This window comes from Scomber scombrus, chromosome 14, assembly GCF_963691925.1.
Source record: "Scomber scombrus chromosome 14, fScoSco1.1, whole genome shotgun sequence".
NCBI lineage: Eukaryota > Metazoa > Chordata > Actinopteri > Scombriformes > Scombridae > Scomber > Scomber scombrus.
In genome coordinates, this window is record NC_084983.1 from 1,962,628 (window position 1) to 1,987,009 (window position 24,382).

Here is a 24,382-nt window from a genome sequence, read left to right on the forward strand (position 1 = left end):
TAAGTGGCTTCCAGCAGCAAAAGCCGCAATAGAATCATGACACCTTTTGACCTGGAGGTGTTGTTGAGATGTGGCTAATTACTTTCTCTAATCACTGACATTTGTCTGGCAGTTTGGTACAAATTATTAATACAATAAATTATTGATCGTGAATGAGCTTCCCACCTACAATTTGTGCTAGGAAATCCAACTCAGCTACATATCACTGCAGGAAACACTGTGGCCCCACTGGCCATGGCTTTGGATTCTGAGTGTGTGCTGTTATATGATGTTGTGGAAAATGGAAAAATGCATTGAAACTAAACTTGAGTCTGCTCCTCTAACCCCTGCGTGGATTTGGTTTAGAGTGCATTTAAACTGATGGAAAGTGTTGATGGACATGATGCACATGTCAATACCCAACACAGTACATCCCTTTCCATGTTTTTCAAAGCACTGTAGATCACTGTGCAGTTCCACTTGATTTATTTTGACCATCATTAAAGCATGTCTCTAAGGATTTTATAAAACTTGTTCTGATGTAACTGGGGAGCAAACAGAAAAGTTGACATAATACAGTGTATAAACACTGAAGAAGAAAAATCCAGTATAAGACGGGAGATGGAATACAGGATGACCTGAAACTACCGAGCTGCACCAATTATGTATGCAGAAAACCTCCCCAAGATAATCTTTCAAGGAAGAAGTCTTTGGCATACAAATTCATAAACTAAATGTGCAATTTGAACAACAAACTGATGAACATTAAAGTGTAATTAAATGTAATCATAGCAACTCATACAGAGAAAATGTGGAAAAAAAAGTTCACAGTAAGATCATCGAATAACCTCGCTGTAGATATGTGCATTTTTAGAATCACATTGCATCTTTTATCCTAAATAAAATTCAGAGATGAAGACAAAAGAAATGTAAAACACAGTGGGAGGAAAAACATGTGCAAAGATAATGATTCGATTTAAGAGAGAGGTGCTGATACAGTCACTCCATCCTGGTGTTCCTGCAATGACATCATCACAAGTACTGCTACCACAGAGGTATTCATGTTATGTACTCAAATTTAATTCAGCATCCAGTGCAGTGTATTTCCTGTAGTCATTGGGTCTAAAATATGAAATATCATTTAGATATAAAACAAATATTGTACCAGGACAGGAACCCAGGGCTGCAAAGCAACAGTTTGCTTCAAGTTTGTTTATTTGTACTTTAGATTCATTTCAAATGTTGTTTCTCTCTGCAGCTTTTATTAAATCTGTGTACAGTATGTCTGATTACTCTGAAATATTCTACTATGGAGTGTCTACATATTGACCGGCACTTCTCATTAGATTACATTATATATTAATTCATATTCCTTGGTTGGTAGAGGGAGATAATTACAGAGATGATACCAATTTATCAGATTCAAGCCCTATCTGTCCTGATTCTGATCAATCATTCCATAGTGAGAGGACATGCTACTATTATTTCATGAGGACATCATTATTTATTTCACCTTTATTTAACCAGGAAATCACATTGAGATTAAAACCTCTTTTGCAAGCAAGACCTGCAAGACGAGCTAATTAAATATGATATTTACTTTAATATAAATGTAATAACTTTGAGCACTTTTTCCACAGCTCTCTGTAAATATTATTGAATACTACTTATCCCATGAAGCAATGTGGCAATGTATGTATTCTATCAAAGAAGTTTCATGCAACCCTTTGAATGCATTAATAAATCTGATCAACAGTCAGTGACACACTCACAATACAAATGACACAATACAAAGTTCACATATTTCATAATAAGAGCATTTACCATTTAAACCTTTTAAACTACTGGCATAAAAGAATGTAAATTATTCATTTTCACAATGAATGAAATAAACATTTGAAATTGAATTATAACAAAATATTTTTTGAAAAAAAAATTGCAGTGCTGTGACTGGTGTTGTTGCTGTTGAAACAAATGGCTGGACAAGTCCACAATAATAATCAACTGTGGATGCTGGCAGGTCTCTTTAAGCTGTCTAATTGTTTTGTTTTGTAGCAACTAAGCTTCCAGCTGCTTTTTCCAAGTAAACATAAAATAGATTACACAGATCTCTCCGCAGCACATTTAAATCATACTAATTTAGTGGAATGGTCAGATGTATCGAGTGCTGTTCATTCCACTATTAACTCATTTACAGTTAAAGAAAAAGGAATGTCACACATGAACTTTTGTTTTGGTGTTGTTGAAGAGTTCTGCTTATCAGTCAGCTGGTCCTGTTGAAGCTGGTAGTTTGGCATTAGGATGAGCCTCTGGTTAGACAGCTGCCTGGTTCAATTATTAAGGGCAATTATCAGACAATTGATTAATCTTTGACCTCCCTTCATAATATAAATATATAGTTATGAGCTTTAGATGTCTTCAGTACTCTGAAGACTTTAAAAAAAAAAAAAAAACTTGGATAAGTGATGTGCTAGTTGAGAAATGTGTGTTTAATGATGTATGTTGTACACTTGAAATGGAATTGCACTGTACAATACAGTACACAGTCACATATATACATTAATTGCTAATAGAAAATAGACAGAACAATTCAACTTGATGTTATTCTCTTTGGGACATTTCCTGCTGTGACAATAAAGAATACCAGCATGGCATACTTAGATCAATGATAAGTTACATGCAGGGAGCATTGCAAATAATCTCCCCAATGGGAATTAAATCAGAAATAAAGAGCCTCCAGGGAGCCGTCACACAGAGTAGAATCAAACCCCTTCAGATAGCCGTAGCCGTAGCAGTGAAGTGACTGTAAGGTTGCACTAATTTAAATAGACCGCTACTGCAATGACATACCGTGACATGCACAGAAGGGCGGTGTGCTGTCAGCTGACACAGCAGACAGTAGCATGACTTGGAGTGTCCTGTCAGGACAAGGTCAGCTGGATGAACACTATGAAAATATGTCCTTACATGCAACCTAGACACTGAAAATCAATCCTGAGAAACAGTCATGATAGTTTTTTCACTTACATCAGCTGCTACTTTGCCAACACCGATAGAACCTAAAATGAGGACTGTGCTGATTAAGAAAACACAAATATGAATACATGCATATATATATTCTATGTTTAAATGGGAGATTTAAGTCTGTCACTTGTCTGACGCTGGACTAAACTTTATTATAGCAGAATGGAGCAACTTTTGATGAAACTGCCACTGCAGTGATTGAAGCTGAACAGTCATACTGATAAAAACACAACAACATGCAAATTCAGGCACTTATTTGAAATGATGGATTGCATTTGTCAAACAGTGTCTCCATGTGTCTCTGAAGTAATTCTACTGTATTACAGACATAAATAGCTACTGATTGGTGCATTTCGTGGACGAGTTTAGAATTGGACAGATGGACAGAACAACAAATAATATCCTGCTGCTATCCTTAAAAGCTGTCAGAAGTCCTTTTTATTTAATATTGATATTTTCTTAGAAGTCGGCAACAGTTTTAAAGTGAATTCTGAGACTGGGGCATTTGATCAGTTGAGGTCATTTTGAAGCATTTTTTTGCACTTCTCACTTCTCACTACCTGGCTTTTTTCAACAGGACTTGTGAGAAAAGATATCTTTAAAATAAAGTGGAGGGTGACTTTTTACAGCCTGAAAGCCAATACAAGTTATTGAGTCAGTGACCATCAAACACACATCAGACTGCGGGATTCTGCTGCTTCCCAATCCCTGTGGCCGTTAATTGACCGATATGAAGATGTAAAATGATCCGGTTTTCATAAAAAAGTGATCCCCATCCCCTTATTGGTTCAGGTAGGCTAGTAACTAAGTCTTGGTTTTATGTTTATTCTGGTTTTGTTCAAGTTTGTTCAGCTTTGCTCTTTTGGTTTTTGTTTCACATCCCAGGAATACAGACTTTTCCTGCAGCGCTTCTTTGTCCTTTAAATCCTGTGATCTATCATATTTATTGTATGGTCCTTTTAAAGGGTCGCGGTCCTCAAGTTGGAAACCGCCTGTTTAAATGATGGTAATCAGTTGCACACTTGCAGTAAATTTGGAGACTACTTAATGGGAATTAACACAGAAAAATCCTCCCATGAAACCCACATGAAGGATGTTGAATTCTACAGAAATTGTTCTGTTTTTTTTTATTTGAAGGGAATATTAAGTTTGAAGATAAATGGCGCAGAATGAATGAGTTCATTTAAATCGAGTAAAAGAATGTAGGCTCATTAGGAAAACAGCGGACTGTGGGACTGTCGCTGTTAACAAACATTTCAAGCTAGCAGCAAAGAACAAGCTCAGGACAGGAAGTTGATCGACTTTTTCTTCAAAGTAAAATGTCGCTAATCTACGGAAACAGCCAAACACCAGCAAGTGAGTTTAAAGTTGAAAACACAGACCGGAAGTAGCTGTGTTGCTTGCCGCTAGCTTGCCTACAGCAGCGCTGCCAATAACCTCCAACTGAAGGAGGGACTCCGCTCAGCGCTGCGTTGGTGGATGCTGTACAGTCACACAGGAGGACCGGGGACTTGAAGAAAAGCACTTTTCAGGATTTTCACAGACTCACAGACTATTTTCCCACGAAGACATCACACACAAGACAAACAACATGCCAACAAACATGAAAAATCCTCTGTACTGGGCTATGCTGGTGGGGATGAGCATCCTGCTGATGGAGCAAGGTAAGTGATAGATGTTGTCATCTTTGGAGCACTTGTTCTCGTTATCTCTGGCTCTGTTTGGATGGGACTGTTGCTCCATTTATTCTCACCCAAGTGTCTGTGTGCATGTCTAGGGCAGTGTTCGCGCCTACATTTGACATCAGGATGCTTGCCATCTAAGCTGCAGCTTAAATGAAGCGATTAGTGGAGTGCAGTTGAGCTGTCTTGGTACCAGTGCTTTGACTCTCTAAGTATCTCTAAGTGGTTGCTCTGAATGTATTTTTACAGCAGCTATATTAGGCTGTGGCCATGTTCATGTGTGGAAGTTTAATCCTTCTCAGCAGTATTAGTCTTGCTTTGGATGTGCATTTATGAATCTGGGGGGGGGGGAAAGAGAGAGAAGAGGGGAAACTAATATGCTGTTCATCACATGCTGTCTGATTATCCTTCAGTCACATAGCTCTTATTCTAATGTACCAGCACTGTGCAATTGTCCTTTTTTGCGCTTGTGGCTCCTGCTGCCCGCGAATCATCTTGACGCGCAGTAAATCTCCCGGACTGGAGGTCTTCGCTGCAAAGTTGATTAAGTATTAGTTCTTAATCCACATTGACTGCGTGCTCAGGTCATCCAAGTTAAGCCATATTCTCCGGGCAGGCAAGAAGGCTTTGCTGTTAGAAGGGAGAGCAGTGAAGCAGCTCAGTCTTTGTGACCTTGTTTACACCTGACATTAACAATTCCATCCAGTAACTAGAACTGCGATCAGATCCAGGTGCGCTGAAACCGGCAAATTAAAACCACCTGAGGGAAATGAAGTGCACCTTTATCAGCTTTAATCAAGCTATTGTGGTTTTAACTTTGTTTTTTCTTTAATCCCCATCCTGAGTCTACAATAAGATAGATACGCCAGGAAAGATTAATGCTGTTAAATCCGTCTTGTCCTTTGATATTACCCCTTGAAGTCAGAAGTGAGCAAATAAATAAATAAAGGGGCGAATGGAGAAATGAATGAAGGTGATAAATCAATAGATTTATTTTGCCAGCAGCCTCTTTGCTTTTTTTTACTGATGTGTCTTTGCCTGTGCACCCAGCGTCCTGCCCAGTATGTGATGAGTAAAGCTGCTGCACAGAGAAATAAAGCAGTCTCTTATATAAAAAGCTGACCTAAAGTACATATTCTGCCTAATGACTTATGCCAACAAATTCAATGTGACTGTTTTTTATTCCTCTTACCAAGTAGAACTGATATGTGGGACATATAGCACATTAAGCTCTGAATAAACTGTGGCACAGACTCTTTGCACTTTTCAACCTAATTATGTACTTGGAAATGTGTCAGTGGTAAGAAAAAGATGGAATTAATCAAGTGACTCACTCAGTTTGTGTTTAACCCCCCACTTAATACAATTCAGCATACTGTCACTGTTAATACCATACATCATTAGTTATGTAGCAAGCAAGGTAGTATAATCATTATTCTGCAGGTAAGAAGTGGTGTCAAGTGAAAAGAAAACCTCTGCATACTTAGACAACAATTTGAAAAATACACAAATTACCAGCGGAACAGGCAGCCGGGGAGGAAGCGTTTTGTTTTGTGTCACATCGCTGCGCTATTAAAAATGTCTGTTTTTAATACACCAGCAGAAATTGTGTCCCCCCACCCCCCCCATCCTATTTCAAGTCCAATCCATTCCCCAGACAGCACCAAAATTGTGCTGAATTCATTTGCATATCAGCAGATCTCTCGCAGAATCAGAGATGCGTTCGATTAGATTAGATGAAACTTAAATGGTCCCCATGGGGAAATTGGGTCATCGCAGCAACAGAGCAGGGCACAGATAAGACTGAGGCAAATATACTGTTTTTCTTCCCTAAGATAACAAATAAACAGAGCTGAAGAACATATGGAGGATAATGAATTAATGAATACAGATAGGCAGACTAACAGGTGAGCAGAGGTCTTCTGGCTGGTAATATGACTGATGATGTTTGTCATTTTCAACTGTCAAACATGACAGTCAGCAGAGCTAACATTAGCTGAATGTTTAGTAGTGTTGTAACTCTGGGTCCAGGTCACCCAGGTATCTCCTCCAAAATGGAACCAGCTATCAGAACCAACCCTCTGTCAACGATTCCCTAAAAGTAATTATTATGAGTACATTTGCATTACCCAGTTCCAAACCCCTCTGTGTCAATATGGGCTTAGCTGCAAAGTATGCAGTCATCATTGTTTAACATGGAAGACTGCAGATCTATTTTTAAATCCCGAAAGTAGCTGTTACAGTAGCTCCTCTCACAGTCTCATCTGATTAGAATAACAAATGGGAGCAGCTTGCGCACATCGTGATGGTTTATGGGGGAAACTGTTATATTTTGGCTGCTGTACAGAAATATGGAGAGTTCCCTGCAGGTCAGAAGCAGGTGGATCAGGGTGGATGATGAGAACAGGGTAGGATCAGACGGGCAGAGAAAAACAACCTGGAGCAATTGATAGAGACAGTGTGAGACACCTGGGCTGAGGAGCTGTGCTAGTCGGCCGGCTGAGGCTGAAGCCAGTGTTGCATTAAGCGCCATGCATCTGGATGGGAGTCGACACGAATAAGTGCTCGAAGCGCTTCTCGGCACACCTTTAGGGGATGAGCCGCGGGCTAAAATTGCTGTGGGGCTGCGTCAGCTCAATAGAGAGGGAAAGGGTGGGAGGCTTCGTCCAAAATGAAGATCAGTTCAGTTTCCTGTTGATATGTTTTGAGCGTTATTTTCTACCTTTTATGTTTGATATGGAAATTAAGAGACAGTTGTACATCATGCACAATACATCATAGCGTCACGCTTTCCTTCAGCTTTCTCATGTGCAGTGAGAAAATATGTATGAATATGACAAGGTCAGCTGAACAGTACCCCTCATGTGGTCTTGCATTTTTTGTCTGCTATCTAATATATTTGGCACACACAGTTGTATGCATTCACCATGACAAAATGATTCATGCCTGACACCAGAGTCACACTTGAATAAAAAGCTGCAGTGAAAAGAATGTGTCCGTACAGATCTTTTCATGTTTCCTGGAAGGTGAGGCTGTAAAGTTGACGCATGCAGCTCAAACAAAAGAGTACTTCAGGCGTGTATTCTGCAGCCGGTCCTCATATTTTTACCCGTCGATTGAATATGCATGTAACTTTCAGAGTGTTGCTCGAAACCACGAAAGGATCCGAACCCCACCGGTTGATCATCTTACACGAGAGCTTGAATGAACAGACTCCGACACGTGAAGGGGTAGGCTGGAGACAATCAAACGCAGACATCAGTGGGTTTTTTGGGGGAGTTTTTTTGCAAGAAGGAAAGAAGTTCCAAAGTGAAAAAAAGAGCAAACAACCAAAAATCAAAAAAACAAAGCGAAACATCCCAATATCAAACTGCCCCAGCCGAAGCAGCACATGTTCTCTTCCTCCCAAACAAAAGAAGAGCGTTTCTTTCTGGAGTATTAATCCAGCTTAAGATAAACACTGGTAATGAGGCAGTCTCATTGTTTAAGCGGGCTGCCTCCCTCCCTCTTTCTCTGTATGTGGCTGGGAGAAGACAGTGTTGGCTGTGTTGCCAGGATGCAGCACAAACTCTTGCGATTTTTTTCTTTTTTTTTGTGTTGTTGGCCAAGATGCTCACAGACCTGTGTTTAGTGCCCTTGTCCTTCCTCCGTCGGGCCCATGTCGGCCAAAGACGAGAATTACGGCGGCATAGATCGGAATTTGGCGCAACAGCTGTTATTGGATGACCAGCTGAGAGAGCAGAGATGGATAGGGGTGGTGGTACCGGAGCCATGGTGTGCTCGCTGTATGCAGTCTTTTGTTAAAGACATTGAGATCATTGTTGATGGGTAGAGTGTGTTCTGTTCTTATCGCAGGGCTACAGCTACTCAGTAGGGATCTCAAGGCAAAAAAAGAGGCAGAGGCGTTGTGTCTGTCTCCCGGTGCACAGTCCTCCATAAAGCCTCACAGGCACAGTGTACAGGCAGAGCAGGCAGATGGTCGACAATGGCAGGTAGATATCGCCACCTGTGTACAGTGGCGTGATATCAAAATGTGATAAATGGGCCTCATGTAAACTGGGTATGAGATGCTATTAAAGCCAGGAGGCTTCTCCACTGGAATGCAATGAGTTCACCGTCAGACGCTCTCACACTGTTCTAAGATATATTGATGTGTGGATTTCATCATGAAGCGTTGCAATCTTTTGGCTGCACTGTCCATGAACTTTCCTCATCCACCTTTTCTCCACACATAGATGTCTTACAATTCCCAGCATGCCACAGAGAACTTGAATGAACCTCTTGCAAACAGCTTAGTTACTGTATGCATAAAGTGCTGTCAGAAAAAAACACCAGTTTGTATTAATTGTTGCCGACTTTCAATTTACAGTTTTACTTATAAATGATTTACATTTCTGTCCACTGAATAGATCAATACTTCTGCTGTATTTCTGACATCAGTGAGCCCAGTAAAAACACCACGGCCAGCAATGACTGCAGCCTTTTCAGCACCCCAGTGGCTGTTCTAGCTGAGGACACTGACTGCTGAACCGTGGGCTGATGTGTCCATGTGGATTGGATAGATGGATGCTTCAGTGGCTCTGCTTCAGGTCTTGTGTCTGATGAAAATTTGGGGGTTAGGCAGTTGCATTTTTACAAAACTAGAAAAACTGCTTCGCATTCATGACGTTTGCTATCTGTGGTGCAGCGTTCAGCACTGCTGCCACGTATTAGTTTTCAGATGGTTTGGTGTCATGATTGTGTGTTAAGCATGGCTCAGTAGGTTTCCTCCATTTTTTTTATCAACAAAGAGAACAATCGAGTGACTCAGGGGTTCTGACATAGGTCACCCCCCCCCACACCACCCCCACCCCCCGAGCTAATTAACACCTGTAATAATAATTTTTGTTCTGTTTGTCTGCTGGTTTTCAACAGAGAGCAAATCTTTGCATATGACTGACTAGAGGGGAACCCTGTCTTTGTAGCTGATATGTGTTCATATTTTGCCAAATTGGCGCCATTCGAGTATACCAAATGATCTATTAGCAGTTCCTGTTTGCAGTGTAGCCATGACTGTACAGACAACCATCACTGGATCACTGTGATAATGAGGAAAACATCTTTCTTCTATAATTAAGTTGTGATTCACATCTAATGATGATATTCTCAGGAAGTGTAAATCACACTGAATCTAAAAGTGTGGATCATGATGACTCAAAGAAGGACAAAGAAGGACATTTCAACACAAATTGTGGCTCACGCCTCATGTCTCTCCTGCCTCACAGTTTGAAGTGAATGGCACAACAATGAAAATAATTCAGCAGAGTGGCTCTTTGGGACTTTTCAAATTTTATTAGACCCAAGAAATAAAGTGGGCTTTATGGGTTTACAGCTGTTCCTTTTATATTGAATGTGTATGAAATTTAAAAAATAACGTATTTTTAGGCCAGTAGTTGTCACGTGATGCAATACTGAGCGTGGTCACTACACCAAAACCACCTGCACTAAAAGCAATAATAAGTATGACTTTACCTTGTTTTTACTAGCGCTCCACTGGAGGATAAGATACAACCTGTTCCTCTTTATACACTGTGAAGTTTCTATTCAGACTGATAATTATACATCTTATTTCTCCCATAATTAAATGGCAGTTAGAATTTTGAAGAACAAGTGACAGCTCTAGTAACCATACCTTAGAGCAATAGGAAGAGGATGGAGACTCTCCTCACATTACATACTACCTGTCTCATGGCTGCAATGCATTTGAGTCTATTGCGTCTGCTGTAACAGGAAACATTGGTATTGCTGCCTCTTCTATATGAGTTAGAAATATATGGATGTGACATCTATGAAATAAGAAAAGAATACAGGAGCAAGCAACAAAATGAACCCAGAAATGAAAGATTGATCACTTAAGTGTTTTTTTGTTGATGTTTTTTTTTTGTATTCTTGCTCCACAGCTTGGTTGCTCTGGATATTAAACTTTTTTTTTTTTTTTCAATTAAACTTCACGGTGCTTCCCTCCATGGTATAATATTAAGGAAATTAGACACGTTATGAGATGATGAGTGTCTGTAAATGACAATCGTTACTCCACAGATGTGAAATTGCCACTTTGCATATTTCATGGAAGCAACAAGAAGGTCTATTTGTTCTCAGAAAAAAAGGCAAATTGCAAATTGGAGGTAATTGTTATCCAGTTGCCTTTTTCATTCCTGTGGTGGGAAGCAATTTCTGTGTAGCATTCTGTGTCTATAGTCAGTATTGTTTTCTTTTTTGTGTGTTCATTAGGTGCTTTCACAGGTTCATATCACAAATTATCATTTCTGGGTTTGTGAAAAGTTTGTCGTGAGAGTTTAATGGAAGCCTGATTGATTTATTCACACTCGATTTGCTCACAATCAATTTGTACCACTGGAATTTCACTGAAGGTTCTCAGAGCTGTGGCTGCTTTGTGTACAGCATTGACAATTCAGTAGACAAAGAAAGAAAACAACAAGTCTCAGGAGATGTTGAGGAAAAACACATTTCTTGAATATAATTAGATTTTTTTTTTTAACTGTATACACTAGTTTTCACTCTAAATGTGTGACATGACAAAAGGCCCAAAGGAAGAAGAATACAGACAGATTCTCAGACTTCATCCCAGTGGAAACTTCCGAAATGTTGATATTTGAAATGCAGATAAACATTCTGCGGTAAATCCATCATGGGTAGAAAATGCAGCTGGAATCAGTTCTTTGTTTATCTTTCTGACTGTAGGTGATGGAAATGTGCTGAATAAAGTCCTTAGCTTGCACACGGATTCAACTTTCACTTCCTGGATATTAAATAATGCACCGTCATCACGCAGCAGCAATACCTACACAGTCGCACAAAAGTAAAGGCTGAGCTTTATTGAGAAGCTCCCCCCCCCCCCACATAGTGTGCCAAGTCCCAGTGAAGTGGTCATGTGACTCGGTGGTCACAAGGGACATTGCCAGAGAGGGCTGATTAATAAGCAGCAGGGATAGTGACTTCAGACTGCGTCCATTCACCGAGTTGTCGTGTCTGAGGAATGCTACCTCCTTGAGAAAGTCGCAGCTCGCACTCAGCACTGTTTGTCTCTATGTGAGCTGCTTCACACAAACACTGCTGGATGTATACGTGTCCTTTGGGGTGAGAGAATGCCAAAGGCTGTTTTAGCAGAGTTACACGAAGCATTCGGAGTTTCACATTCTTCTGATGTTTTTTGACTTTTGACACAAAGGAGGAGATTTTCTGAAGAGTTAAGACGAGCTAAAGTAAAGAGGAAACCGCTGAGAGGCAAAGCTTCCAGGTTGCCAGGCATTTCACAAGTTATTCTTATTTGTTAGGAGCATTATTTATGAAGCTTTTACAGTATATGCAGCTGCGAGTTAGGGATTTTTATTGCCACTTTCTGCATTTTATGTGCATAATCGAACCTAGCATCTGTTATTTTAAATAATTGATGTTTTGGTGAAGCTTAAAACAGCAGATCTTATCAAAGAACAAACCATTATGTCAAATGCAAACATTATTAGGCTTGCAGGAATCTGATGATGATACATTAGAAGCATTTATACCAAAACCAAATTTCATTTACTTGATTGCAGCATCAGAGAACTTTCACCAACGTATTCTGGACATGGGTTCGTAAAAACTCCAGATGTTTGTATTTTTCAAGAGGCCCTGGTGTCTTTTTATGTGAGTGAAGGTTAAATTATTACTGAAGGTTGCTTGACCCTTGAGTGTGATTGCCTGTGTCACCACCGCCAAAATACATTCAGAGTATAGAGATGGTGGAGCAGCTGGGAGTAGTAGATCAAACCACAGGGTTGCACTGTTGGCTATTGGACACTGGAGCCAATGCACTTGTATTTTCAATTGAAGCCATAGCTGAAGCTTGCACAATTTGAGTGTTTTGTAGCTGCACATGAAAAACTAGGCTCTTATGCTATCAAGTGGTGTTTTTTTGGAGGCATATTTTAGGATCCCTAAAATGAAGAAGGATGAAGCATCTGAAGCCAAGTAGACTGAGTGGCCTCAGGATAATGAAATAAGTTGAAATAACAGTTTATTTGCCAAGAAACAAAAAGAGGTACAGTATCCCCTACATGAACCCTGTGATGAACAAAAGCAGCTTTCTGTCTTGTCACCTGGCTCTAATTAGTCCTTTGTCTCCTTTTTTTTTTCTCAGCTCAGTGTGACCTTGCCATGATATGTGACTTTCATTGTCTGTATTATAATCGGCTTACCCTTAGTTCTTGTGTCTAGAATGGGTAATAACAGCCTCTTATTGTGCACCAAACATCCCTCTCCTGCCTGCGCCGCTGATACGATCAACCTGTTTCTTGCTGCTGTTCTTCATCCACTTGATTGTGAAGACTTCCCAGCCTTGCAGGAGCATTTACAGACTGAGACGGTTTCCCTAAATCTTCCATATGTTCCTTTTTTTTATCTGATTTCAAAACTCAAGGGAGGGAAACAGATATATAATTCACGTGGGCCGGCAGTATACCCACATCAATCATACACCATCACCTGCCCAGATCCTTGACATCCACTCGGTGATAAGGAGGTCACCCGAGACTCGGCCTGCCCTCATGCATTAATAGCAGGGGAGGCATCTCACAGTTGGGGGAGTTTGTGTGTTCTGAGGGTACTTAACTAGTGCAGCGGTATGGTTGTAATTTTGGAGCAGATGGCAGAATTAGTGGTAAGCAAGCACATGGTCTGTGGAATAATCTGTGTGCAATTATTGAGGGCTTGCCTGGGCATTTGTGTGAAGCATGAGAGATAATATTTCAATTAGTGCTATCATTGATTGTGCTGGAAGCCCCTTGGCAAAGGCCTTTGTGGTGGCAATCTGGGAGAGTGTTAATAGAAAACATTTGAGCCTCCTGAGAGCAGGAATCTTCATTAAAGATATAGTTGTCTTTCTTCCCTTCTCTTTAAAAACCTAAAGTTGTTTGGCAGACTCAGAAACTGTGAGGAGCTGATAGATGATATGTAACTTTACCTGTACAGAAAGTTGGATGCACTGGCACATGGATGTATTTATTACAAATGTCCCACTGGGGGAGGACGGAGCATGCAGGTTTTATCCAAATCATTCCCCTAACCTTGTGATTGATGAATGCAAAGTTAACAGATAACATAAAGCGCCCCAGAAAGGACCTACAGGCTCTCACGGTGTCAAAAAGAGCCGATAAGAAAGACAGCAGAGAGGAGTTATGAGCCTTATGAAGCTTTTTGTATTTCTGTTTGTTGTTCACGAGTGCATGGATGTGCAGGTCCACGTTCAGGATATGTAAACTCATGAATATTTAACCAGGATTTTCCACCTTATGGATGTTATGACAGTCAGCTTTAGTCTTGAGTGATTCAGTGGAAGAAACAAAGCACATGGCACCGATAGACCCTCCTTGTATTCATGAATATTTATGAACCATCAGTTGGCCGAGGAGACTTGCTGTATTACAGGGTAGATCGAGTGACTTGATGAGTTTACATCCTCGTCTCGTATCCGAGAAATGTTGCTTCTTGGCATCTGGGCCGGTGTGTTGCGGTTGCAAGCGTGTACTTCAGTAGCGTTATAATTGCAATCACATCAGCAGCAGCTGTCTAAGATGAACCCTGATGCCATTTAACAGGTTGATTAGAGCGCACGCATGGAGCTCAGTCGATGTGCTGCTTTCACTGTGTTTGGGCTTCCTGGTGGTAAAGTATCACTGATGACCAACAGCAGGCTTCATGTACCTGACTGTGCTGCAGCTGCTCTCATTCACTTCTCTTTATCATTTTTGACATGTTTTTTTCTTAAGTTTAAAAAAAAAAAATGCAACAAATGTCACAAACTGCTGTCTACAATCTTGTCTTGGAGAATGTCATAATTAAAAAGCAATATGTTGTGTTTGTTATAACGATGTTATGTTGGATAAGAATGATTAGTTATTTAAATATCTTATCTGTTTGCTTAGATTGTCTTTCTCAACTTTTCCAAATATTTCTTAATATACTGCAAGCATGGAGTGTCTATGAATAACAAGCATTTTTACTGGTGGAAAAAATAGAACAAGATATCATTAGTGTGTGCAGTGAGAACAAACTTGGCAAGAAAAGTTTAATACGACTGTTGTTTAAGGACTTCATTTACAACCTAATTCTCTACAAAGCTCTTTGCATTATTTCAGACATTACAGTGCTCATTAAATTTCATGGAAGCTTATGTAGGCCTGCCTTATAATTAATGTTCAACGCTTGAGTGGCAATCTTAATAGTCTTTTAAATGGTCAATACAAAAATGAATGTTTCTCATTAATCAAAATCCCTTTGCTGTGATTTCTGCTAAGCCATTTTCCTATTGCCTCGCTGACACACAATTCATTTAGGTCAAAAAGCCATTGTCCTAAATTTAACAAATCACAACAAATCCTCTTTAAAAAAATGACAGCATACGTCTCAAATTTCGGCCTATAGTTACAAAAAATACTTTGTTAGGGTTAGGGAAAGATCACCTGTCGTTTATACAATGTATACTTTATACTTTAAGTTATGCAACCTTTGTTGTCATGGCAACTGTAAACACTAACATTACAGTGTTTAAAAAAAATATCTAACTCATGGTTGGAAACATGACACTTGTGGTTGGAAAAGAGAAGCAAACAGTTGTCTACTGCAACAAGGTCCATTATCTATCTCCCCATCCTTCCACTCAACCCACCTCCTCCTAAAAAGTCAAAAATCATCTCAGGTCACTTTATATTTACATCATCTGACCTGTGTCACTTCCCTAGAGCTTAATTACGGCAGCCTCAGAAGGTGTAAGCATAACTGTAGGTTGTTTTTAGAGTTTTGTATTTTTGACCTATACTACTATTGTTCTTGTGAGGATGGGCTGAACTATCACTTTGTTTTTCCCCCATCATGATGTGGAGGAAACTTGGGGATTAGAAACTTTCCCTGAAAAGTACGCTTTCATGTTAATGATCAAGCCCTGCTTTAACAAAGTCTGCAGGAATTCAGCAAATGGGAGTACAATTAAGATGGCCATAAAATGAGTGGCTACTTGGTGATGCTGCCCTGAACCAAGAATAACACAGTCAATACATTTCAGGGTGGTACTGTTTATGCAAACTGCTAAAAGTTTTATATATATAAGTACAAGTCATTGCCCTTGCTAATTGGGTAATATATGTAGCTAGTTAAGCAGTTGTATTATGGTGAAACAGAAACAGCCTGGTACACATCTGTACACACCAACAATGCATTAGTAGCTATCAGTCTAAAATATAACAAAGCCGTTCGCAGGATGACTTAGTCGTTATTCTATTCAGTTGTAAACTTCTGAACCTGTAGCAGCTGCCATTGGAACAATATACACAATGAGAAGCTCCCGGGGCTTCATTCTAAATGACGGCTGTATCATCAGTCAAGGAGCTGCTGGTTCAATCCAAGTTCAGTCAAAGCATTTGTCCTCCTCTGCTGTGTCACTGTACAACGATCAGCACAGAAAAACAGCATGGCACCTTCTAAAGCTTTGTCTCGAAATGACCTAACTGCAAACCTAACCTGCCCCCTCTGGAATACATACATTGAATGTTGGGCATCGACCCAAATTGGAGCTACTTGGAAAACTCTTTAGTCAGTAATGCCTACAGTCCCTGTAAGACAACAACCACGTAATGTGGTTATGTAAGTTAAGAATACAGTTACTGACAATCTACTTAAAGATCCCATCCAGACATGTTTTAACAAATCAGCCAATACAGTAATGTACATCATCTGATATTAGCTTATTGCAAATATTTTGCCTTTGTGTATGTGTTGACTAATACGTAATTAAGACATTTCAGTACAGAAATGCCAAACTAGGTTAAAGGTCATTTATAAACAGTGTAACCATTACTTTGTCCACCAGAGTAATGACAAAGTGTTTCCTCAACTGTCAAATGTCTCAAAAAGTGATCAGCTGATATGTCATTGTAAGATTACATTGTCCCAAACATTTATAGTATATTGGACTTTGACTTAGATACACACACATTACCTGCTGTCTTGTGTGTATGTAACAGACAGATTTTTTAAGCTTTAGAAGAATGAACCATCATTCTTCTAAAACTGTAACATCAAAAATTCATTCTAATCTCATATCTAAAACATCTCAGTTTGATGAAGGGGAATGCTCTTTGATTTAAAAGCAGGCTGTTAGATAATAGCAAAGACTCAAGTACCTGAATGATAACTTTTGTTAACATGACTTCAGATGGACCTCAATCACTAAAGACTGAAGGCGATTGTAAATGTACAAGGAAGCAATGCTCAACTCCAACTCCAACAATGAAGCTGAAGTCTGAATATTATCTTCCACCATTGTGCTCTTGTAGGTTGTACGGGGAAAGAATTAGGCAAATAAAGATTTGACCTATATTAACATAACGTTACAGGTTGTCTTACATAAATTGAATGATTCCTAATAATGTGCAACACGTCAAAGTGAAACCATATCATCAGTTCTGATGCCTGTTTACAAGCCCTGCGCTGCTATATTTAATATAAACCCGAGTTTTGGGTGGCAGAGCCTGCAGAGATGAAAGCAGTGCAGAACACACAATGTCTTTCATCCATTTTACTGGAATGCACCACCATTTGAGTTTGTTTTGGTGAGAAAGAATGTCTAATTTACATAAATGTCAGGTCCGTGGTGCTGGAACAAACACACTGACTCTGCTGTGTGTTTCTAGTAGTGCTGGCATGTTGCTATGGCGTGCTCTTGAGTCATACAGGATATAATGAAATGTGGCAATTATCTATGTTGGCTGTTGTGTAAGTAATGTAAAAAAAGTCAACATACCTGAGGAGTGATGTGACATGCTGGCAGCTCTCACTGTGGTTTATATTAGATCCACTCACCCACTCATTTTCTGCCTGAATGCAAACATTTCAGCCGTAGCGAGATCACTGCAGGTCGGTATTCCAGGTGAAACCTCAGGCAGAAACATAAAAAGGATGCAAGGTACTTTATTTGGTAAGACTTTAACTTTGAGGCCGGTTCATCATTTTTATATATAAAACATTCAAAATACAGTTAGGAATCTGTGTTTGCAATTTATTTTCATGAAGGGGGGATGAACGACCATGGGAACGATACAGAGGGGGGAAAAAAATGCTCCGATGAGAAATTCAAAATATCCCCATCATCTAATCTCGCTCAGACTTTTGATTATGCTGTTTACTGTAAGAGCTCAAGCTAATGCAACATGCTGCGACGGTGCGGTTTGCTCTCCTGCACAGTAATTGGTAGCGTTGGTGTCTCAGGCAGTATACTGTTATCAGCGCACCCCAAGTGAGCCCTTTGATGCAAGATGTTTTAAGTCAAGACTGCTAAAAACAAACCTGCCACAGCCAAAGAGAGTGCGTCTTCAACCCAACTCTGGTCTGTGACTCAAGTGCAAATCTGACACACACACACACACACACACACATATACACACATTCAACCATGAAGCTCTGCAGATATTATGAAGAGCCACGTATTTATGTTAACACGTGTAATAGTATATGTTATAGGGATAAAAGTTGTAGTTTTTACCTGGTGTGATGACAGTTATTTGTGCTGTTGGACTGTATGAGCCTGTGTGTAGAGCTGGAACATTAACCCTTTACTCCACTGTTCTCAAAGTGGTTCCTGAAGGGGTTTTAACTATAATTCCATCCACAAGTAACGCCATAACAGAAGGCATGACTATTTTATCATGGGTTTCAAACACTTTAGGTAATAAAACTTCTAAAAGCAAAAATCCTCGGGATAAAATCTCATCAAATGGATTTCTGTTGTCTAATTCATGTCAAGTTAAGGTTCAATGATGTGAAAAAGTTTGAGAATTAAAGAAAGAAAACCAAATGCCAACAATTTTGGTACTTAATGATTCAGTTATGTATCACGCAAAAATGTCAAACATTCTCTAGTTGTGGTATCATAAATGTGTGGATGCTGCTTTTCTCTGTTCCAGTGTATCTGTGCATAATGTTTAGTGAGGTACAGACCAGAGGGAGCTAATTCTTCTTTTAATCCCATTTTTCAAAACACAGCATATCATGTAACATTTATATATATAATGTGAATTAATTGCTTATTTCAATAACTAAATTAAAACTTTTAAATTATTCTATCATGTGATCAACACTTCTCACAGTTTACCAAGACTGCAAAGACCAATCATTTGAAAAATGGACCTCTTTGTGGACAAGAATAAAAAATGAAATCAAATGAAATGTCCTTAGTGCACTCTCTTTTTCCTTAAGTGTCTCTCTGCTCTTGTAGGTAAATGGATGTGTTTTCATCAGAGACACCATTGTCTCAGTTTGGTAGTGTGGAATCCTAAGCAGCTGGCCACACCGCTCGCAACGTTCCCTCACAATGTTTTCACTACTAGCCTTCCACTTCCAGTTTTAGTTGACTGTATCCAAAAAACACGTACAGTACAAAATAAAGCACAACCCAACTCCTGTGACATATGTGATGAAGTAGTCATCCTACTAGTAGTCTCTTAATGCTTAATATATAACTTAATATAGTGAAATATAAGTGTGTAGGCTGTGTTGTAGTGAGCATGTGGTTGAGAGAGAGCAGAGTATGAAGGTAGCAGTAATGATATAGTTGTGTGTGTATAGTTTAGGCTACTTCAGTGAATACATGCTCTAAATGACATAATATGGTTTGTTGAGATTTCATGTTACGTTGTGTTAGAACACGGGTTGCTATAACCCAACAGATTACGCTGTACATTACATGTCTTATCATTTTATAGGCCTGGTGAGCTGCCAGGCCAACAAGAACCCTCGCCAGGCCAAGAGAGAGTGTGTGTGTATGAGGCTGCGGTGACTGTCCAAGAGCAGGCTGAGCAGGCAGAGAGCAGGAGAGTTTCTGCCCAAAAACAAGCGCAGAGATCCTGGGAGACATGAGAGCAGCGGCTCACTAACAGCTACGTGTGTTTACAGCAGAGAGCAGGAGAGAGGACAGACGTCTCACTCTGCCGCTCTGTGCTGAGACCGCTGCTGTGGACGCTCACTTAAGTTTAGAATTGTAGCATCCGTCGTGTCACTAAGTATTGATAACATGTTTAGTATTTTACAAACTGGATATGTTTTATTTGATGGTGGGCACTGATATGCAACAATGAATTTACAACCCTGTATTTGAACATAAGAAAGTAAAGATCATCAGCTACCTCTGACATATAACCTGTACTTCTGTGTCTCATAGTTTGGACCCTCTGCTGTATCAGCCAGGCTTCAAGAATGCTGTTAAAAAAATAAAGCAATACACACTCAACTTTCAGTTTCTGAAAATAAGAATGAAAACTGTCAAGAGCAAAGCCTGGCTGACATCAGTTAACTTTTACTCACCAGTCAACCAGCTCTGCTTCATTAATTCTTCCTTTTTTCCTCTTCAGAGTATTTTTGACTTCATATTACAAGCATTTTTTAAATATTTCATACCCACTTCCTGTAATTGACTCATACCTGAAGAATAATGCGTTCTCTTTTCAGTTTTTGCCATGAATATATTAAATAGAATTTTGAACCGATATCTTATTTATGGTCTCCTTTCAGTGACTGAATTCTTGTTTCAAAGTCACACGAATGCCTTCTGTGAGAACTGAGAGATGAGTTGTCTCTCCTAAGTGGGTGACTTGGACTATTTGGCCATGTAGCAGATGCAATCTAAAATCCAACCTCAAATATTGGCCTCCAACTGCTCCACCTACTCCTCCGGCTTACCTGAAGCCATCTGTCGAGAGGTAGCAAAAGACCAATAAGAGACTCTTGCTTGCAGCCTGCCTTCTCTTTCATCTCTTTGTTTTGGAGTATATTAATTGCTCACTGTGCGCTTACATACCCAGTGTGATGCAGATACTTGGTTTTCCCAAATCTCCAATCCCTTCTCCATTTCTTAACTACTTAATTAAGTTTGGTAGCCAGGAATGAGAGCAGGAGAGTTTTTGGAACAGCATGAATTCCGACCGATTAATGCTGAGAGAGTTGTGTGTGTATTCTGCTCGTGGCATGATTTCTGATGTACATAAATGCAGGATATTTCTCTAGATGAAATATTGCCAACATCAATGACACAGCAACAGGATTTTCACATCTGACCTTGAGGGTTTTTCTTTCTTTCAGTTTTCTATCTTTTTTTTTTTTAGGATGAAGCAAAAATCTAATTTAGCAGGGGTAATACATTACATCATATAGTGGCTGTAGAGGCTCATAGACATGACAAGTGCCCTTCTTGGCCAAAAAACGTTAGGGATGCAACTAATGATTATCATAATTATCAGTTAAATCTTAATTATCTGTGATTTATTGTTCATTCAATGAAAAATGACCCATGGCGATGTCTTCAGATTTCTGTTTTGCTCAATTACCAGTCCACATGATTCATTTCCAGTGAAATACAGACAGTGAAAACACAGACACATTTTCACTTGAGAAGCTGGAACCAGCAAAGAGAAATATGCTTGTTTGTTTTCCTGTCAAGACTTGGCAAGATGTGGAGATTGATACCACTCTCACTTCTGTACACTAAATACAGTATGAAAGTACAGCCAGCAGGCGTTTTTAGTGCAGTTTAACAAAAAGACTGGAAACTGTGAGCTTGCTCTGTCCAAAGGCAACAAGGGTGCTGTTAGGTGTATTTTGCAAGTGTTGGACAGAAGCAGGCTAGCTGTATTTAATGTATGTATAAGATAAATAATTTAGATTTCCTGTCACATAGGAGCAGTAGCGTCTGGGCTCCACATAATATCCAACCTCACTGTAGCCTTCCTCTTATACATATGATTATTATTAGATGAGAAACATTGCAAGAGCATCTTACATGATATAATACTTATTTAAATATATATAACATACAATAAAAAATACTTGATGCTCAGCTTGTCTCACATCCTCAGTAACATGAGAAGTGATGATGCACCTGCAGCTGATTCCCCCTCTGTGCCTGTTTCATAAACTGAGGCCTGTGTAGCTTCATTTATCAGCAAGATAACTAATATATTAGCTAGCTAACATTATTACACACCAGTATTACACATTATGAAACACTGGTTACAAGTTGTGTTTGATTATTTACCTTCACGCTCCTGTCTGTCCTTTTAATTCCTTCAAAGTTCAAACTCCTAAGCATCAGGACAATTACTGAGACATTTTGCAGAGACATTTTGGATTTGTATTAATGAAGGCTCTTCCTGCTACGCTGGGTACTTAGTTCCACTTTCCCCCTCACTATCCCTGCATATGAAGATGAAGACTCGAACATTCTCACATTTGAGAGGTTTAAACCAGAGAATATTTGGCTTTGAAAAATATCCATCACCTAATTCATTAATCAACTGATCAGTGTAGTTCTACTGTTTTTGTTGTTGCCACTGCTGCTGTTTTTCTTACAATTGTGATTGCCTCAAGGCCAATAAAACTCCAGTTTAATGGGCGATGATGTCATTGTATTCAGTGCCGACATCCATTTATGTCAGCAGTTGAGTTGAGAAAAAGCACACTTTTTCCCCTCCTTTTTTTGCTATTTCTTATCACAATGGAGGTGATTTGCTTAGTGGAGCAGTTATAGTTGATGAGCACATTTGCCTGAAACAAAGGCTATTATGCATGTCTATTTTGTTCTTAATTTGTTTCTATCAGTCAGGTAATCAAAACTGAAGACTGTGTGTGTGTGTGTGTGTGTGTTCGACTTCAAGGTCTTGATGTGTGTTATGTTTTGAGGCAGTTTTCTGCTTCTATAATTTCTTTAACAAGTATTCATGGTCACACTATTGAAACTGTTAAAACATTAATTTCATAACATTGCATAATAGACATCATGCTCATAGTTGCTTAATGCTGTAATAGGCTAATTGTTGACTGTGTTTGTGTGTTAGCAAAGGTTAATGTAGCTTTACAAATGAAGCTTCATATTGAGTGTTCCACATTGTTTAGAGGCAGCAGAGACACACAGAAAGAGAGCAGAGAGAGGAAGCTAAAGGAAGTCTGTCAAAGCTGCTTTCAGAGATGCAGCCGGCCGACAGCTGACTGAAATATCCAGCAGCCGGTTTTACACATATTATCTCCACTGAGTAGTTTTATCTTTGTGCCTTGTTAAAGTTGGAGGTAAGTCGTAGAGTTTTTTTCTCCCCCCATTTAGACTGTAACACCTTTTAATATCAACTTCATTACAGTTTATTGTTTAAATTAGGTGCAATTTAAAAAACAATACTTTTTCAATGTGATGATGAGTGAAATAATCTGTTCTGTGTTAGGAACATAATGTACCTCTTCTGATAAGCTTTTCACTGAAGTTGATGAGTTAAAATAGCACACAAGTATATGTGTATGTGTGTGTGTGTGTGTGTGTGTGTATTCCCATGCGTTCCCAGTTGTGTGTATGGGGGCTTGAATGAGTCACAGAGGACAAAACGTATGTGCACGTGTGACTCCTAATACCGATGTGTGTGTGTGTGTGTGTGCACATCCTGCAACTGCTTGTGCATGTGATTATTTTTGAAGTGATTTGTAATGGTGCTGCTAGATGGCGTCAACATAACTATGGTTTGTATTTTTTTAGTCTGAATTTTAAATCCTTTACTCTCGGTTAATTATGAAGATTGTAGCACACATGTACGACTGCTCAAACTCCATGTGATTTCTACTAACTGTGCAGTAGAATATTCTGGGATTATTTCAGAGAGGTACAATAAAGGATTTACAGACTAGTGTGATGGGTACGAGGGACTGAGCACATACAAAGCAAAAGCTCTCGTCTCTCTCTTCGTCACTCTCTTGAGGAATCCCCGGATTTCTTACTGAAAGCGGGGAGGGAAAATAAAACTGATAAAGCTGATCCGGTAATTTATTCACAAGGATATTTAAAGTAACTTACAGAAATGGCTGATGCAGAATCCGACTTGAACTTTCTCAGATTGGGACAGTCATATCCTTGAGGCTAGCCTGAGGCTATTCGGAAGGCCATGAATTGGTAATGCCCTCTGGGAAGCTGGACACCAGCCTGTACCATCCATGATTTCTTTTCTTTCCATGTCCCATACAGCACGGGAAACAGAGACCTGTTTGCGCTCATGGTAACAACTTTGTTGCTGTGTTAAGGCTGATTGGCTCAAGGTGTGTGAGCGTGCCTGATTTCCTCCCACAATATGCTTGCGCTCCTATGTCTCCATATCAGCAACTGTCAGCTGAAACCCATTCAGAGAGGCACATAGTCTTATCATAAATGGTGTAATGCATCCTCATGGTGAATGCTTTTTGTGCCGCTTTCTACCCGCTTGTCGTATGCACTCCCACGAAGAGCAGATACGGTGGACAAGTTCATTGGTATGTACATGGTGTTCTAAAATAAGGCAGGCCCACACTGGGATCATCAATAGGCTGACACAGTGTTGCGGTGGTGGAACGGAGAGGTTAAAATAATATCTAAATCTGGAAATTCTGGGAAGTGTGAGAAATGAATCACTCTTGTCTCATAGCATTTTCTACAGCACCTCTTTGAAAATCCTAACACGCTGTATCTCTCTCGCCAGATGGCGGGCCTCTTGGAAGTTGTTTTCGCAGGGGTTCTTTTTGCTCTACAACTAGGTACCACAAGCACTGAGAAATAATATTGCTATTAGTATGCAAAGAGATGCTAAGGCCTTCTTTTTTTTCATAAA

General features: G+C 39.6%; 1 protein-coding gene across 1 annotated transcript in view; it reads left to right on the top strand.

Moving 5' to 3' along the window:
- Positions 1-4,627: 4,627 nt before the first annotated feature.
- Positions 4,628-24,382, top strand: part of ntm (neurotrimin) — a 482,411-nt gene continuing 462,656 nt past the window's right edge. The window contains exon 1 of the mRNA XM_062433658.1: positions 4,628-4,667. Coding sequence (XP_062289642.1) covers positions 4,631-4,667 — 37 coding nt within the window. The 5' untranslated portion in view covers positions 4,628-4,630. The remainder of the gene's footprint in view (positions 4,668-24,382) is intronic.